The sequence below is a fragment of the Vombatus ursinus genome, unplaced genomic scaffold (genome assembly GCF_900497805.2).
Source record: "Vombatus ursinus unplaced genomic scaffold, bare-nosed wombat genome assembly UNPS02014883.1, whole genome shotgun sequence".
In the NCBI taxonomy this organism is placed as follows: domain Eukaryota; kingdom Metazoa; phylum Chordata; class Mammalia; order Diprotodontia; family Vombatidae; genus Vombatus; species Vombatus ursinus.
The window spans coordinates 546,324-565,153 of record NW_020954661.1 but is presented as its reverse complement, the minus strand read 5'-3'; the positions used below and the strand labels follow the sequence as shown (position 1 = coordinate 565,153).

At 34.6% G+C, this 18,830-nt stretch overlaps 1 protein-coding gene across 1 annotated transcript; it reads left to right on the top strand.

Annotated features, from left to right (window-relative positions):
- Positions 1-15,854: 15,854 nt before the first annotated feature.
- Positions 15,855-16,790, top strand: LOC114028455 (olfactory receptor 10AG1-like). The gene has a single exon (XM_027842690.1). It carries the CDS (start codon positions 15,855-15,857, stop codon positions 16,788-16,790), a length of 936 nt encoding a protein of 311 aa, XP_027698491.1.
- The last annotated feature ends 2,040 nt before the right edge of the window (positions 16,791-18,830 follow it).

Here is an 18,830-nt window from a genome sequence, read left to right as displayed (position 1 = left end):
CAATGATAAACTTCCCGTGGAAGAAAACTGTGATGGACAGTTCCAAAGATATCCAAAAACACTTTAGCTGGTGGAAAATTAAAGGAAGCAAGCAAATAAAGAAAGAAACAAAAAGTGGTGAAGACTAACCTATAATCCATACTTATAATCTCACAATACTTCTTTCAGAAGTCTGACAAATCCCCTTATCTATGCCTTCCAGCCACGATTATTCATTACCATCACAAATTATGATTATTTTAGTATATTATTATTTCATTTTGCATTATTATAGTCACTTGGTATACTGTTTTCCTGGTTCTGCTTATTTTCATCTCTATTAGCTCAAGTAAACTTTCGCACATCTCTGAATCTTTTTTATGAATTTCCTTATCAATATACTATGTCATATTTTCATAACAATTTTTCAGTCATTCCTAAACTGGTAGACATGTAAAAATATCCCTATATGATTACTAGTACAATTACTCTTGCTATGAAGAGTCTGTTCCATGTAGATTTTTCTTTCTGTATTTCCCTCTCTTGCTTCCTGTGCCAAGCAGTGGTTATTCTGGATCAAATAGGGAGGACATTTTAATCAGATAATGATCTTCTTATAAGTTGTGGCTACAGAGGAAAAAAAACAGTAAATAGTGATTTGAAGTCAGGGTCCTCTATTGCTAAATCCATAATTTCCTTCTCAGAATTTCTTCCTTTAACTAAGTTTATATTTTAACTCCCATTTTCACAATTATGATTCATATTAATATCATATAACCCCAGTAACTTTCATTGGAAAACTAATTTCATAAGGAATAATTTACATTTTTTTATTGTCAAATCTCCTGTTTTAAAAAAATAAATTATCCCAAGAATTATACGGTAGAAATATTTTGGAATTCTGGGCTCATTCAGCTATTTTTTTCAAATCGTCATAGTATTTGTTATCTTTAAAGCTGGAAAACCTATATATACTTGATACACCCATTTCTTCTATGCCTTCCTCTATATTATAACTTTGTCTCTCATCATCAACTATTTCCTTTCAATTTTTAAGCATACCCTACTTTAACAGAATCATGATAACATTAATTCCTTAAAAACAATGTCCTTGGGAGCCATTTATTTCTTCCACTCCTTAAAATTGCTTAGAAGGAAGTAAACCAGTTCAAAAAGAAAATTATGGTACTTTAATAAGGCTTGATCTTGATGAAGAACAATCAGCTCTTTGTAAGGATCATTTTCCTTTCTAAGTGTTCACCAAATGGTACAAGCAAGATGGTTCCCTGAGCCAGAGATAGATGACTCAGGTCTCATATGCATACTTCAGCAAACCCCTGACATTTTTACCAGACTGAAGAACATATAAAAACTTCTACAATAGGGGGGTAGAATCAAGATGGAGTGAAGTCATATTTTTGTCAAGCTCTCCCAATACATCCTTTCTACAACAACCTTAAAAAAGTGTGAATATTTTTTCCAGGGAAGGGCAAAGTAGGAATACAGAAAGAGGGCCTGCAGATACCAGGAGGTGGCCAGGAAACCAATGCACTGGCAGTAGGATATAATAGCTGTGGCACCAGGTACAGTCCAGTGGCAAGAGATAATAATAGGATTTAACACCTAGTTAGAAAGAGATCCAAGAAGATCCCTATAATAACACTGGCATCAGGAATGGGTGCAATCAGGAGGTCTGCCATCTATTACCCAGTTATGGGCTTCTATTCCAGGGTGATGAGAAACAGTTTTGGTTACAAGAGAACAAGGGAACTACCAGAGTATGGACCATAGTGTAGACCAGCAGGGCAGAGAGCAGAACTCTCTCTATCAATCACATTATCTGGCTTCTGGCTACTTTTTTCTTTCTTTCTTTCTGGCTGCTGAGTGCTTGTTCTTTGATATTCTCAAGGTCTGGTCAGTACTGAAACCTACAAACTTTTGGTGCTCCCTCAGTCATCTGATCCAAAACAAAATCTGTTCACTGACCTCCTGATGTGAGAAAGACAAATAAAGATGGAGAGACAGAAGTGAGTTAGTTAGTTAGTTAGACAGATAGATAGATATCTCTATATCCTTACAGAAATAGATATGCATCTCTAAATAAATAACCAGACATAAGGAAAGACCCATAGTCAGCCAGCCAGCTAACCAGACATACAGACAGGAAAGAAAGAAAAAGGAATAAAAAAGGAAAGAAAGGAAGGGAAGAAAGGAAAGAAAGAAAGAAGGAAGGAACAAAGAAACAGGATTCTCTTATATAGAATTTGAATTCAGAACTAGTTTATTCCAAATCCATTGTTCTATTCAAAATATCACCTTGCTTCCTGGTACGATCATTTCATACAACTTAGTTAGATTCAATTTCCTTTATGGGGGAAATGGTAACGAAAATCTATTCCCAAGTTCACTACAAAGATGTAATGACTCAAACCCTTAATCCACTGATACCACTATTGAGAATCTAAATGCTGTTGCACACTCTGCATCCTCCATGTATTTTTCCTTAAGTGAGAACATTACATGATTGATAAGATCATGAGGTTTTGAGCTAGAAAAGAATAAAGAGGGTACCCAATATGTAATGCCTTTCTTGTCCTCAAGATCTTGTCTCAGAGAAGTATGAATTGAGGCTTAGAGAAAGGAATTAATTACCCAGGTTCCTATAGGTAACCAGGAGAGCTGGACTTTGCAATAATATTTTCCAAAACTTAATTTAATTAATTGTTTTTCCCAAAACAAAGTACTATACCAGATCACTACAATGTACTGTGATTCCCACAGTCTATGGGGACAGGCAAGCTGAGTGCTTTATTCAACAGACACATCCAGCAAAGAAGAAAAGGTTGGTCAGAAGTAAAGCAAATTCTCCTCTCAAAAATAAACTTATCTATTCATTTGTAGCATAGAAATTTATAATAATAAACAAAGATGCAGTGTTTCATGTTTTAGAGAGTGCTTTGCTCTCTGCAATCCAATAAAGACTCAAGTACAGGTCTGTGAGGCAATAAGTAAAGAGGAATATAATGACTTCACCAAAATAACAATGCAGAGTTTCAGAACTGAGAGGGAAGTCACACTCCCCAAACTAAATGCATGTGTGTATCTATTGAAACTCACTGCCTTATTGTTGTATGTTGAGAGGATTAGACTTGATAGCAGGAAGGTGCAACTCATTAAAATGTGTAAAGTAGCCTAGGAGATGTGCAGTCCCCATAGGGTAGGGCTAAAGAGAGATGCATTCTACTCAAACAGCTGTCAGTGCTTTGAACTCAAAGAGCATCTAGGGTGAGTATCTTGGTGGGTGACTTTTGCATAGTTATAAGGCACTACTGGGAAGTCATAGTTCTCAATGGAGAGGCAGAATAGTGCATTTGGAAATGTGGATATCCAGAGCTTAGAGAGAGAATGGTGGGCTTAAATCTCAACCCTGTCACTTACATGTAGGGTCAGGTTGGACAAACCACTTGTTTTAGCTTCATTTCCTTTATCTTTAAAATGTACAATGAGAATAACTATTATACTTATGCAACAGAGCTCTAAAGATCAAATGTTATATAAAGACATACCACTTTGCAAACTTTAAGGTAATATCAAAATGGCATTTATCACATGAACATATTGTTTTTAAAAATATACAAATCAAAGAATGCTGAACAGAACTTTTGGTTTCATCTCTAATAAAGGTAAGCAAGAGCTATTTCATTGATTTGCCTTTAACTTCTGTCTCTTTGGGTGCATCCTGTTGGACCACAAAGGAAACATTGGTGTAGAGAATTTGACTTCTGCGCAGAAGCTATCACCTCTTGTCCAATTGTGAAAAGCTACTCAAGCACCTCTAGATCAACATCTCTATATGGGAAAGAACAAAGAGTTTTCATAATTCTTATTAATAATTTATTTATAATGTTGCTTAGACTTCTTTAAGTTGGAAAAACAGCAAAAAGAAATGGTGTGTCTGAGCTTGAGCCACAAACTGGGGTGATGAAAAAAGTATTTGCAACATGGTACTTCAGCTTCTGGGAGCCTAGATGGCAGAGTGAAAAGGTATTCACTCTCACCCTCTCCTTTCAACCTCTGCAAAACCAGAAAATATCATCCCACAAGAACCCTGGAACAGCTAAACAAGAAGAAAGATGGGGTGCAGCAGTGCAGTAGCCCAGGTAGCTAGAGGGATTAATGGGAAAGGCCCCTTTTACCCTGGGGGAAGGGGAGCAGTATGAAATAGGAGTTGCCCAGCCATCTAGTGGAAAGACCCACTTTAGCACACCAGGAGGAGGTTCTGGTGCCTCAGCATTCTACAGCAAACAGGTCTCCCAGTGCCTCAGCAAAAATAAGGGAAGCAGCACTACAAAGGGCCCCAGGCAGATAAGCACCCAGCAGCATTCCTCTGAAAGGAGCTGAAGAAAGCAAACTAGAGATGCCAAAAAGTTCCAGCCTTGTTGATTCCAGCCCAACACCAGATAAGATGCCAGAACCCTACAGCCTCCAACTGCCAACATAGGAGGCCCCAGCACACAAAGCCAGTGACCAAGACCTAGGCTCCCAAGACAAAAACCTTGGGTCAGTGCACTTTGCTCCCCAGCAGGAGAACTTAATCTCTTTAAAGGCCAGGGAATAAAGAAACACCATGAGTAAAAAGAAACGTACGATAGATTCATATTATGAGAAGAGTGTAGATCAAGACAGAAATTCTCAAAAGGACAACACTGTCATCAAACCTACATCTGCAACATCAAAAGGGAATATGAACTGGTCTGAAGCCCAAAAAGCCTTCTTAGAAGAGCTCAAGAAGGATTTTAAAAGTCAAATGAGAGCGGGAGAAGAGTCTTTAAAAGTATAATTTGCAAAATGGAAAAAAAAGTACACTGAAGAAAACAAATTCCTAAAACACACAATTGGCCAAATGGGAAAAAAAAGTACAATGAAGAAAATAAATCGCTTAAAAATACATTTGACCAATTGGAGAAGAAAGTACAAAATCTAACAGAAAAAAACAATATGTTAAAAATTAGAATTGAACAAATGGAAACTAATGACTCTATGACAGAGCAAGAATCAGTCAAACAGAAACAAAAAAAATGAAAAAAAATAGATGAAAACATAAAATAACTCATGGGTAAAACAGCTGACCTGGAAAATTGATCCAGGAGAGACAATTTAAAAGTTATAGGCCTACCTGAAAGTCATGATGAAAAAAAGAGCCTGGACAATATCCTTCAGGAAATCATAAAGGAAAACTGTCCTGAAGTCCTAGAACCTGAAAGTAAAATAACTATAGAAAGAATCCATGGCTCCCTGCCTGAAAGAGATCCCAAATTGAAAATGCCAAGGAATATAATAGCTAAATTCCAAAATTACCAGATTAAAGAGAAATTACTGCAAGCAGCCAGAAAGAAACAATTTAAATATCATGGAACCACAGTCAGGATTACACAGGACCTTGCAGCCTCTACATTAAAAGACCTCAGGGCATGGAACATGATATTCTGTAAGGCAAAGCAGCTTGGAATTCAGCCAAGGATTAACTACCTAGCAAAAAGGAGCATGATTTTTTAGGGAAGGAGATGGATATTCAATGATATAGGGGACTTCCAAACATTCCTGATAAAAAGACCAGAGCTCAACAAAAAATTTGATCTTCAAGTACAAGATTCAAGAGAGAAATAAAGAGGTAAATGGGACAGAAAGATACAATATGTTGTTAATAAGGGCAAAATGTTTACATCCCTACAAGGGAAGATGACATTTGTAACTCTTGAGAACTGTATTGTTATTATACCATGTTAAAGGAGTATACATATAGGGGGTGGATATAAGTTGACTTTGATGTAATGATGAAAAAAAAATTAATCAAGTGGGTTAAATGGATCCAAGTAAAAAAAAAAGACACAAAAACCTATTAGAGCAGAGGTAAAGAAGGGAGGGGGATGAGCATTGTTTGAACCTTACTCTCATCAGATTTTGCTCAAGAAGGGAATAACATAATCAGTTAGGTATAGAAATCTAACTTGCACTATAGGTAGTAGGAGGGGAAAGGGAAAAGAAAAAGGAGGCGGGATAGAAGGGAGGGAAGAAGCAGTAAAGGTAAAGGGGAAGAAAAGGGAAAGGTATAATAGAAGGGAGGTGGGACCAAAGGAAGTGCTGGTCAAAAGCAAAACACTAGTGGGGGGGAAGAGAAAGGAGAAAGAAAAGCATAAACTGTGGGGGGGGAGGATGGAGAAAAAGACACAGATAGTAATCATAACTGTAAATGTAAATAGGATCAAATCTCCCATAAAACGGAAGCATATAGCAGATTGGATTAAAAAGCATAATCCTTCAAAATGTTGTTTACAGGAAACACATTTGAAAAAGAGTGACACATACAGGGTAAAAGTAAAAGGCTGGAGCAAAATATATTATGCTTCAGCTGAAGTAAAAAAAAAAAAGAAAAGCAGGGGTAGCAATCCTGATCTCAGACAAAGCAAAAGCAAAAATAGATCTTATCAAAAGAGATAAGGAAGGAAACTACATCCTGCTAAAAGCCACCATAGACAATGAAGTAATATCATTACTAAACATATATGCACCAAATGATACAGCATCCAGATTCTTAGAGGAGAAGTTCAGGGAGTTACAGGAAGAAATAGACAGCAAAACTATACTAGTGGGGGACCTCAACCTCCCCCTCTCTGAACTAGATAAATCTAACCACAAAATAAACAAGAAAGAAGTTAAGGAGGTGACTAGAACATTAAAAAAGTTAGGTATGATAGACCTCTGGAGAAAACTGAATGGGGATAGAAAGGAATATACTTATTTTCTCAGTGGTACATGGAACATACACAAAAATTGACTGTGTACTAAGGCATAAAAACCTCATAATCCAATGCAGAAAGGCAGAAATAGTAAATGCATCCTTTTCAGATCATGATGCAATGAAAATTCTATGTAATAATGGGCCATGGAAAGATAGATGAAAAAATAATTGGAAACTAAATAATCTAATCCTAAAAAATGATTGGGTCAAAGAACAAATCATAGAAATAATCAATAATTTCATTCAAGAGAATGACATTAAAGAGACAACATACCAAAACTTATGGGATGCAGCAAAAGTAGTTCTTAGGGGAAGTTTTATATCTCTAAATGCTTACATAAATAAAATAGTAAAAGAGGAGATCAATGAATTGGGCATACAACTAAAAAAAACTAGAAAAAGAAGAAATTAAAAATCCTCAATTAAACACCAAATTAGAAATATTGAAAACCAAAGGAAAAATTAATAAAATTGAAATTAAGAAAACTATTGAGCTAATAAATAAAACTATGAGCTGATTTTAAGAATAAAACCAATAAAATAGATAAAGCTTTGGTTAATCGAATTCAAAAAAAGAAAGAAAAAAAACAAATTACTAGTATCAAGAATGACAAGGGTGAAACTACCACCAAGGAAGAGGAAATCAAAACAACAAATAGGAATTATTTTGCCCAATTATATGCCAACAAATTTGGCAATCTTAGTGAAATTGATATATATTTACAAAAATAAAAATTGCCCATACTAACAGAAAAGGAAGCAAAATACTTAAATAACCCCATCTCAGAAAAAGAAATTGAACAAGCCATTGATGAACTCCCTAGGAAAAAATCTCCAGGGCCAGATGTATTTACATGTGAATTCTATCAAATGTTTAAAGAACAATTAATTCCAATACTATATAATCTATTTGGTAAAATAGGTCAAGATGGAATCTTACCAATTTCTTTTTATGATACAAATATGGTGCTGATACCTAAACCATGAAGAGTCACAACAGAGAAAGAAAATTATAGACCAATTTCTCTAATGAATATAGATGCAAAAATTCTAAACAAAATATTAGCAAATAGATTACAGCAACTTATCACACGAACAATACACTATGACCAGGTAGGATTTAAACCAGGAATGCAGGGCTGGTTCAATATAAGGAAAACTATCAGCATAATCCATCATATCAACACCAAAACTAACAGAAACCACACGATCATCTCAATAGATGCAGAAAAAGCTTTTGACAAAATACAACACCCATTCCTATTACAAACACTAGTGAGCATAGGCATAAATGGAGTCTTCCTTAAAATAATAAATAGTATCTATCTAAAACCTTTAGAAAGCATAATATGTAATGGGGACAAGCTAGAAGCATTTCCAATAAGATCGGCAGTGAAACAAGGATGTCCATTATCACCACTGTTATTCAACATCCTACTGGAAACATTAGGTTTAGCAATAAGAGAAGAAAAAGACATTGAAGGCATTAGAATTGGCAAAGAAGAAACAAAGCTATCACTCTTTGCAGATGACATGATGTTATACTTAGAGAATCCCAGAGAATCAAGTAAAAAACTACTTGAAATAATAAACAACTCTTTACCAGTGCAAAGGCCTTTGATTGTAAGTACTGGTTATAAGCTGTTCTAGCAGTGAAACAGGTTTAAGTCACCTGCTGGTAGAGACAAGGAAAACAGAATATATGTGTGAAGAAATTAAGGATAATGAATATGTACTACAGCTGATATTCCAGCCCCATCAGGCATTATATAAAGCAGATTATTATTGTATTTATTTTTATTATTATAATTATTATTACACTTTGGACAGCTCATCAGTCTACTACGAAAATTTTCAGTGCTCAACCTTTATCTGGCACTTTCATCATCAAAGAATCTTTCCATGGTATTGATCTAGTTAGAATTGAAGTACATGATCATGCATATATCTACTTGTGCAATAGTTCACAGGACATTAAATCTAAGAGAATAATAATTACAATGATATCCCATTTGATTCACCAAAGAAAATCCAGAATATAATTTATCATTCATTCTTTTCTTTTTTTGTCATCTTAAAAAAAAAGTGAAATTCTGCCCATAGAACTAGGAAGGATGCTGTGTATTGCATTCAGAATGCAATATCAAGAAAACTGTTTTTAAGATTGATGAACTGAATTTGATGCAGAGATCTACTGTTCCCTACTTCTGAGACTGATGGCACACCATATCCCTACTTTGGGATGAACTTTGATACTTTCTAAAATCATAGACTTTCAGAAAACATTCTGAATGGGAAAGTCATCATTGTAATTACTATTTTATATTATTTCATATCAAAATCACAATAGAATGGTTAATTCTCTTATATCTGATGTCCTATGAACCATTGTACAATTAGATTTATAGTTGAACAAAAGTATTAATGTATAAACTTATCCTATGGAAGTATACACATAACATCATTACTATAACTCCTATAATAGAGAGGATAGCAGAAAGTGTATGATGAATGGCATTGCATATAAACTAATTAGTGTAAAAAAAATTCTTCCCTGTAAACTTTGATATCCTGAAGCCATTTTGAAATATTAAATTATCATCATCTTCATCTTCATTAGTATCTAACTATCAAAAATGCATTTTAAAGATATTATCAATTATATGACATAATGATATATAGCTAATAATATAGTAACTAAAACTCTTTTTTTAAAACAATAAACCTATGAGACAGAGAGTGCAAGTACCATTGTCCAAATCGTGTACACAATGAAACCGAGACCTATAAAATAATGAGTGCCTTAACAACATTTTAGATGTCCCTAGTAAGTGGCCAATACAAGACTAGGTCCAAGGTCCCCAGACTCAAAACCCAAGAGTATTTACCTATGGTATACTGCCTCATTAAGAATATATAGTCAAATGGACTTATTCATAAGTCCTGGCATGTTACTAGAAATCGAGAAGTGGTATAAAAGTAGAACTTTCCCCACAGAGCAGAACATGATAGGAATTTTTTTAATAAAGATCTCAATTTTTTTAGAGAGAGGTCTAGCTCCTGATTCAGAGGGCTGATTCTTAAGAATCAACATAGTATATTGTAATTTGAGTGGTGGTCTAATTCAAATACTCCTAAAATAATTTCTGTGACATTGAGAAAGTTAATTTATTGCCATTGAGTCACATATCCTTTATTTGTAAAATGAGGATATTTATACCTTTAATATTTGTGCCATGGGACTTTTCTGAGGAACAAACCAAAGATGATATTTAAAGTGCCTTCTTTTGTGCTATTTGCATTTCAATGTATATTAAAAAGAATTTAATCAATGGAAGAAGCAGCTTAATGTGACTGGACCTAAGTTGAGAAAGGTAAGTTTGGTCTCTTTTAGTTATAGCCTCAGGATCTCTCACTTGTGGGTTATTTGTCAATAGAGGGTCTTGAAGTCCAGATTCTGCTTGGGCATTAAGATTCAGCCAAGTCAAGGGGAGCATTAATTTGAGTTATGATAAGATTTTGTTGAACATGAGAGTTACGTTGTTTAAAGATAATTTGTAGTATTTAAACATGAGTAATTATCAAAGCCAATAAGATGATAATTTGAATGCACTTTGAAAAGCATACAACTTTTTTAGTAAAATAAAATATTGTTTTGCTAATACATATATTTAAAAAGAGTCACAATTAATCACAAGAAATAGAACAAGGCAAATATGTTGTGTTTGGAGTATAAAAGGCAACAATATTTGTCATTCTTGTCTTATTTTTGCTCAAGGAAAAGGTATTCATTTCCACACCAGTGGAAACAAAGTCATGAAAATCTTTTTTGGAGTGTTGCAATTGGCTTTAAACACTATAGCAAAATATCTTCAGTTTATCTCCTCTCTCCCATCTCTTCAAATTATTAAATCAATGAACTGCTTTGGAAGCTCCTCCTGAGTTAATTTCAATTTAATGAATACCTATTAGAAATATTTAAAAAGAGCATACTATGTCAGTGCTGGAAGACGCTTTAAAATAAGAGTAATGAAGAAGACTACTCAGTAGATTACATCATGATAACAGCATGTTTTGGCTGTTCAACTCTCATTTTGATCTTCTCTTTCTTAACAAGCAAAATGATCTTTGAAGAAAACACAGGAAACTGTTAGCTAATAGAAAAGTGATAACCTAGACAAGTAAAGAGATTATAAGATAGAACTTAGTTAACATGGATTAGTTCATACCACCAGGTCCATTTGTCTATTACCCTAGGATACTAAGAATAGAGATTTAAAGGATGACTAAGTAACTTTAACCAATATTTTGAAGATTTTGAAGTGTACCATGTATACCACAGGATGGGATTAAGTATATTTGCCCTTCATCTTTTCAAAACAAAGGAAAGAGATTTGAATGTAGGAATTATGAGCCAATGAGCTTAAATTTTTTACTCAACAGAATTCTAAAAATTATTTACTTGACATAATATTTAACACTATTGACCATTATCTATTAAAACAGATTTAATCTGTGTTCTTGGAAATTGTAAAATTGTTGATTTAAGTGAATTGATTATAGAAACCCACTCGACAACACCATTTTCCCACACATTTAAAAGCCTTACAATTTTCAGCCTGGTTAGAATCCATTCATTGAAACTATATAAACCAAAGAATTTCATTAAATTTGCAAGAGCAATTGGCTGACATTAGGGAAGAAACAAATTTACTAGTAAATTAGACTGAAAATTAACATCGTTTTTTAAATTGAAGCTAATGATGAATTTCTTCCATTTAGATTTGAAGTATCTTTTTCAATCATAAAAACCATTGAAATGAATACATAAAGAAATCCATATTAGAATCAGACCTACAATCCATGTTGTCACAAGGTTTTACATGAATATTACAGAAAATAATAGTGTATAGTCACTTATTGTTACCACTAAAATGTTATTTTAAGACTAAAATTTTGTTGAAAGCAAAAATGATTTTTATCATTAATAAATGCTTATCCACTGATTTTCATTCATTTTACATTTCTAATTTTAGGGAAATTTTACAATTTTTATAGTAATTTGTATACTAGAATATGTATATGACATCAATAAAATATGCATTGCATAGCATTAACTGCTTGTGTTCATGATAAAAACTTTGGAGATCTGTTTTAGAGACAGTGTCTAGAGAAGGACTTCAGAATTTAGCACCAGAAAACACCTTCAAAATATTCGTTTCATCCCCCTTATTATACATAGATGAAAATTTAGATTAAAAAGAAAATTTACTAGGGATTTGAAAAGGTAAAATTTTATTTAGATGTTGAAGGATGGATTAGAATAGGAAATCTTCCCCATTAACTTTGAAATCATATTCTAAATTATATTTCAATGTATGAAGCATGTTCTGTATTCATATCACAGATTTAAGACAAGTAATGGTAAGTGATTTTCTTTTTCCAAAAATTACAACCTAGTTGAAGAAATAGGACGTTGATGTTGATAATGATGATGATGAACCCCCAGATTTAATTATTTCTTCAAATTTTACATGCATACACACACATGAACATACATATATTCCACACATTGTAAATGTGTATATAATACAGAAATAATATATTTATAAGTAATTGTTCATTTGTTTCAATATTGACTGACTCTTTGTGACCCTCATTTGAGGTTTTCTTAACAAAGATACTGAAAAGGTTTGCCATTTCCTTCTCTAATTCCTTTTAAAGATGAGGAACTAAAGCAAACAGAGTTAAGTGACTTGCCAAATAGCTATTGAATTTATATATATTCATGATTATAATTATACATACACATATACATATACATATATACATATATGCGTATGATTATTAGCTACCTCAAGAAGAATAATAGGCTATATTTGAGCATAAGGAAGAGAAAACAAAGAAGAATGGACAGGTAAGTAACATTAAAAACCAATTGTGCAGTGCCCAAATCAAGGGTTCTTGAGATTCAAAGAAAGCAAAATTTGTTCTTTTTCAGCCAAAGACAAGGTTTATTAGAACACTGTCATATTGGGCAGACTGTTAAGGAGTCTGAACATGGGTAAGCAGTGGATAAATTATAAGAATCCTCATGGCCAAGGGAGAATGGAGCCTAACTAGGACTAAGAGCCTGAAATGACCAAGGGCCATAAGGAGGTAAGACAATGGAGGGGAGATTGGGTGTAGCCACAATGAAAAGCCAGTTGATGGGATCATAGCCTCAGGTTAATGCCAGAGATTTGGCCATCTGCAAAAGTCCAGGTCACTTCCATTCTGGGCCCCAGATCCCAACTCCATCATTCCCCCCTCAAACAAATAAGACCCAAATTCTTTTGGAGTAAGGGGTGAAGGTCTCAGCTTCTGAAACTGCTTCCTGCTGGCAAGGGGCATAGATCTGTCTCTGCCTTGGAAGGGTCCCAAAGAGGTTGACTGGAACCGAGCACAGGCTGCCTCCAGAGAATGATGTGGGGACATTGGCTGGTATTCACTGTTTGCTACCAACTGTAGGTGAATGGCCTATAGTCTGGAAGACATAAATCTGACAGAAAAAATTGCAGGGCCCAGATATAAAGCAGGGACTAGATTTAGGGCCAACCTTTGAGAGGATCAAACATCCTGTTTGGATTCAGATAATTCAGTTTTCCAACCATGCAGTATTAAATCCACTTCATAGCCAGTTTCAAGAATAGCCAGGTGGTAACATTCCCTTTCAAAGGAACATAATGGGGAAACTGAGCCAGGAGGATCCCATCTTAGACTGAAGCTAAAATTGTCCTCTCAGCTTTTCCCCATGCTGACTTCCCACCAGTATCACCTTCTCTGAGTAACTTGTGACATTTTTCTCTGATGGTGGATTATTGATTATCGATGGATTATGACCCATCAGACAACTCAAAATAAAATTCTACGAGCTTTTACCTCAAACAGCAAGTTTTACTAATCACAGCTTAGGAAAAACTTTTCCAGGATTTACAACTCAAACTTAAATTTGAAGACAATCATTAGAGATTTCTATACACTTGCAAATTCTCAGCAAGTCATACATAACCCAAACAAACTTTTTGGCTGGTTTACACATTAAAACAATAATCAACAATAGTCAAATTATTTTAGCAGTAACCAAATTATGAAAAGTTGCTTGACATAACTGATACAGAAAGTTCACCAATTTGAAAATTGAAACTAACCCCTTACCAATCAGGTGACTTCAGTTTTGTTAAATGCACTTCCAAATTACTTTACACAGAGAATACACATTTCATCATTAAAAGTTAAAATTAAAACTTTAAGAAGAGCATGCTTACTCAGGTTCAGAGTCCAACTTCTTTACCTTGACCAGGATGTGCTGAACCTGAGTGATGTTTCCAGGCAAAGGTTGCCCTAGGGCCCTAGGCCATTGCCAGGGGGGCCCACACTGTAGCTGCTGCCCCTCCCCCCTCCTTCCTTTCCCAGGTGGGACAGGGCAAAATCAAAGGTGAGGGGTAAAGGGTGAAACTCTCTTCTCCTATGAGAGGGGTTAACAGATATCCTCTTGACTCAAGGGAAGGAAGTGAACAGGTTGTACAGGTGTTTCAAAACTCCTTAATGATCAATCACAAAACCTCCAGAATCTGCCAAGATATTTGTAGCTGTTCTAATTTTCCATGTAACCCCCATGAAGGAGGATTCAGAGGTGGAGAGGGAAGGGAGTAAGTGAGCCTTAGAGAACCAAAAAGCAACTGCAGGTTTCCCCAATTCCCTGGTCCCAAGGGAATTAACAGAATTGACCATGCACTTCCAGGTAGGGCATCCATCATTGTCCTCTATGCTGTGGAAGGTGTACCCAGGTCCTTGGCCTCAAACTGACCCAGTGGACCAAGAGCCCGAGAGTGTCAGACCAAGTGAAAGACAGGATCATAACTGTCTGCCTGAAAAGCACCTCCAAGCCTTGGTGCTTGGAGAGTGACCCCAACTGCAGAGCAAGAAAGGAGGGGAAGGGAGAGGCTTACATACCTTCCAGTCTTGGCTGGAGAAGAACTTGGGGTTAGGCAGTTTCCCTATATGGGCCACCAAAACAATGTAATTTAAGGGTTCAGGGGTACTGGGGCCCCAAAATCACAACATGCAGGTCCTGCCTGAAAGAATTTGACCCAAGCCTTCTTTCAGCCAAAGACAATGTTTATTAGAACATTGTCATATTGGGCAGACTCTTAAGAAGTCTGAACATGAGTGAGCAGTGGCTAGATTATAAGAATTCCAGCAGTGGCTAGATAATAAGAATCTAAGCCCAAAATTTATTCTTTTCTAGAACTGGAAAGGCTAAATCAGAAGATGAGGCATCAAAACTGATTTGGAAAGTGGAGAAACGCAAGAATTTTGCTAAGCAGCAAGGATTGAGAAAAGCATAATAAGGAGAGAATATTGTAGAAGCAAAGTGTGACAGGATAGTGAAACACAGTCTCATATAGCCAATGTAGTTTAGGAGTAGCAATTATGTCTGTTTTCCACATCAAATTCTGTACAGAACTAATGTCTCATATTAAAATTAATTTATCGATTGGAAATATAAACATTTTATTAAGAATGTTATTCTTATTTATATGAATTAGAATCATTTCAAATATATTTTAATTTTATTTCAGTATTTGTATTTAAATCTACATTTTCTAGAAACCTAGAATAATGGGATTTTGAGATGACAGTGCATAGCAGAAAACATAGAATGTTAGCAATTGAATAGTAGATATCATAGACAGATATTGGATAGTATCATATATGCAAAATGTTCTAATTGGAAGAGAACCTGAAACATAGTGGGTATGATGCCAAACTTTGATCTATCTTAAAATGTAGACCATAATAAACGATCTATAAAGAGCCTTACACAATGGAATAAATAATAGCCGAGATAAAAATTACCTTAATTCATATTTTGAAATAGGGAAGAGATGAAAGCTTAGCATGTGAGATTTGAAAGATAATTTATAGATCATTCAATCTTTTAAATCTTTATTTTACAGAGAAAAGAAACAGAGGACCAAGTAAGAAGTAATTTATCTGTCCTCTAGTCAATATTTCCATATAACAGTTAAAAATGTTAGGAAGAAATCTCACAATTGTGGTGGAATTTATTCTTCTGGGATTTTCTGACCTACCCAAACTTCAAGATGTTCTATTTGGAATTTTCTTGATCATGTACATGAGTATTCTGTTAGGGAATGGTCTCATCATCCTAATAACCAAGATTGATCCAAGTCTTCAAACACCCATATATTTTTTCCTTGGAAATTTTTCCTTCTTGGAAATACGCTACACATCAGTTACTCTCCCAAGAATGATGATGGATCTTTGGACAAAGAAAAGAAATATTTCTTTCTTGGACTGTGCTCTACAACTTTGCTTCCTACTTATGCTAGGAGGTACTGAGTGTTTGCTTCTGGCTGTGATGGTGTATGACCACTGTGTGGCCATTTGTAAGCCTCTCTATTACTCTCTAATTATGAACTACAAAGTGTGCATTCAATTGGTCATTGGCTCTTGGATCAGTGCAATGACAATTATGATAGGGCAGACATACCAGATTTTCTCTCTGCCCTTCTGTGGATCTAATAAACTTAATCATCTTTTCTGTGATATACCCCCATTACTGAAGCTAGCCTGTGGTAACAAACTTACGAATGAGTTATCAATCTATATTGATACTGTGGTGTTTGCTATAGTTCCATTTCTTTTTATCCTTGGGTCCTATATCAAAATCATAACTACTATTCTGGAGATGCCCTCAGTCACTGGGAGATATAAAGCCTTTTCCTCTTGCTCTTCCCACCTCATAGTTGTAGTGTTATTCTTTTTTTCTGCTATCATTACATATTCAATACCCAAGTCCAATAGTTTGTCAAGTATGGACAAAGTACTCTCTCTTTTCTACACTATTGTGACACCAATGCTTAACCCCATGACATATAGTTTAAGGAACAAGGATGTAATTGCTGCCCTAAAGAATTTATTACCTAAATGGCTTGTATTATGAATCTTATATGTAAATTTATAGATTCGGCTTTCTTCTTTTCTTCATTTATCTCAAAATTCTTATGTTTTTCCTTTCCTTATCCTTTCTCTGGTCTTTATTTGAAAACTTTATTATTCATTTCATATACTCACAAATTACCAAAAAAAAAACATACACAAATTTTTCAAATTTTCAACTTCTTTTCAGTAGTACTTATGAGGCAAGAAAAGAAAAGAATCCACCATTAATCACTACCAAAGTATTATCAGAACCATCTTCCATCTTGAAGTGAATAAGAAAACTGATTCAATTATCTGAATGTATAATAAGAAAATGCTCTGTAGTCAGTGTAAACAAAATGGGCCCAACTCAAAAATCCAATTAGCATACTAGAGAAGTACATTAAAGTTCCTTATAATAATTATAAAGTTTTGTAGAGAGTATGAATGATTGTCATAGATGAACAGACTTAAAATACTCACATGTATATATGTGTGTGTAAACATGTGTAGGTCATAAAGGATAAAATGCTAGGCTTAGAATGAGGAAAATTAATCTCCATTCCTGTCTCAGGCATATACTAGTGTGTTAAACTGGGCAAGTCACTTAACCTCTTTTAGCCTCTGTTTCTTATCTGTAAAATGAGAATTCTAAAAACATATACTTTGTGGGGTTTTGTGAGGATAAAATGACTTAATATGTAAAACATTTTGATAATTTTAAAGTACTAGAAGACAGAGGTGAGGCTTTGGAGTGAAGAAGGACTAGTTTCAAGTCATAATGCTCATGTAAAATGTTTTTTTGACAATAGGCAAACCAGTTAACCTGTCAGTAATATAGATAACTTCAAAATTTTTTATTTGTGAACCACCTTTTGTAGAGGGATGTTTCTTATATAAGAGGTCATATTATCAGTAAAACAACAGATCAAATCATTATTCATATACAGAAATAGTATCATTGAAACTAAGAAAAAAACAAAACTGATGCAAAATGAGATTTTCCAATGCCTGAGAGTTTTTAGAAACGTGAGTGCTGTTGTTAGAGATGTGCATTAGTAAAGTCATTCTGGAAATCAATCTGTATGTTTATATTAATTAAAATGCCTACATCCTTTGGCATAGATATGAAATTTCTCAGTTATTATCTCAAGTAGGTTAAAGAAAGATTCCCCACATTACAAAAGATTAATAGCTAGATATGTGGAGTACTTTAAGGTTTTTACTGTAAGTCCTTTCTAGATAATATCACATTTATTCCTCACATTAACCCTCTGAGTGAGGTTACATTATTATATTATATTTCAACTTTATAGGTATAGTAACTGTGGCTGCGAGATTTTGCATACACATTTACATTCACAAATACACACATATTCACACATATGTGTGTATACATATATGGTTAACTAAGTGGCATAGTAGACAGAGTGCAGGGCCTGGAGTCAGGAAGACTCATCTTCCTGAGTCCAGTTCTGACCACAGACACTTACTTGCTGTGTGACCTTGGGCAAGTCATTTCACCCTGTTTGCCTTAGTTTCCTCATATGTGAAATGAGCTGGGAACTCAGACATGACTGCAAAATGACTGAAAAAATAAATGTTATGAATATACATATATATATACACATATATACATGCACATGTATATGTACATGGTAATTACATATATAAATGTAATTATACACTGTGAGAAGGAGAAGAAGAAAAAGAGGAAGAAAAGCAGTAACAACAACAAAGAGTAGAGGCAGGCTTGAACAGGGTGTGGAGGATATAGAAATCACTCCCAAATCAAGAAGATCTGAATTCATGTTCAGCCTCTGCCACAAACAGGCTGTGTGAGTGAGAAGTCATTTAAGCTCTTAGTACCCTATGCAGCACTCTGAGACTTTAAGTTGCAAAGAAATTGCTAATATTTAAATGCCAAAATAGAAGCTAGATAGATAGATTATAGATCTGCCTATACAATCTAGCTAGGTAGATGGAATAACTGAAACCAATCTATAATTGCAATATTCTATATATTTGGATGCACTCATATAATTTATATCCATTATACCTA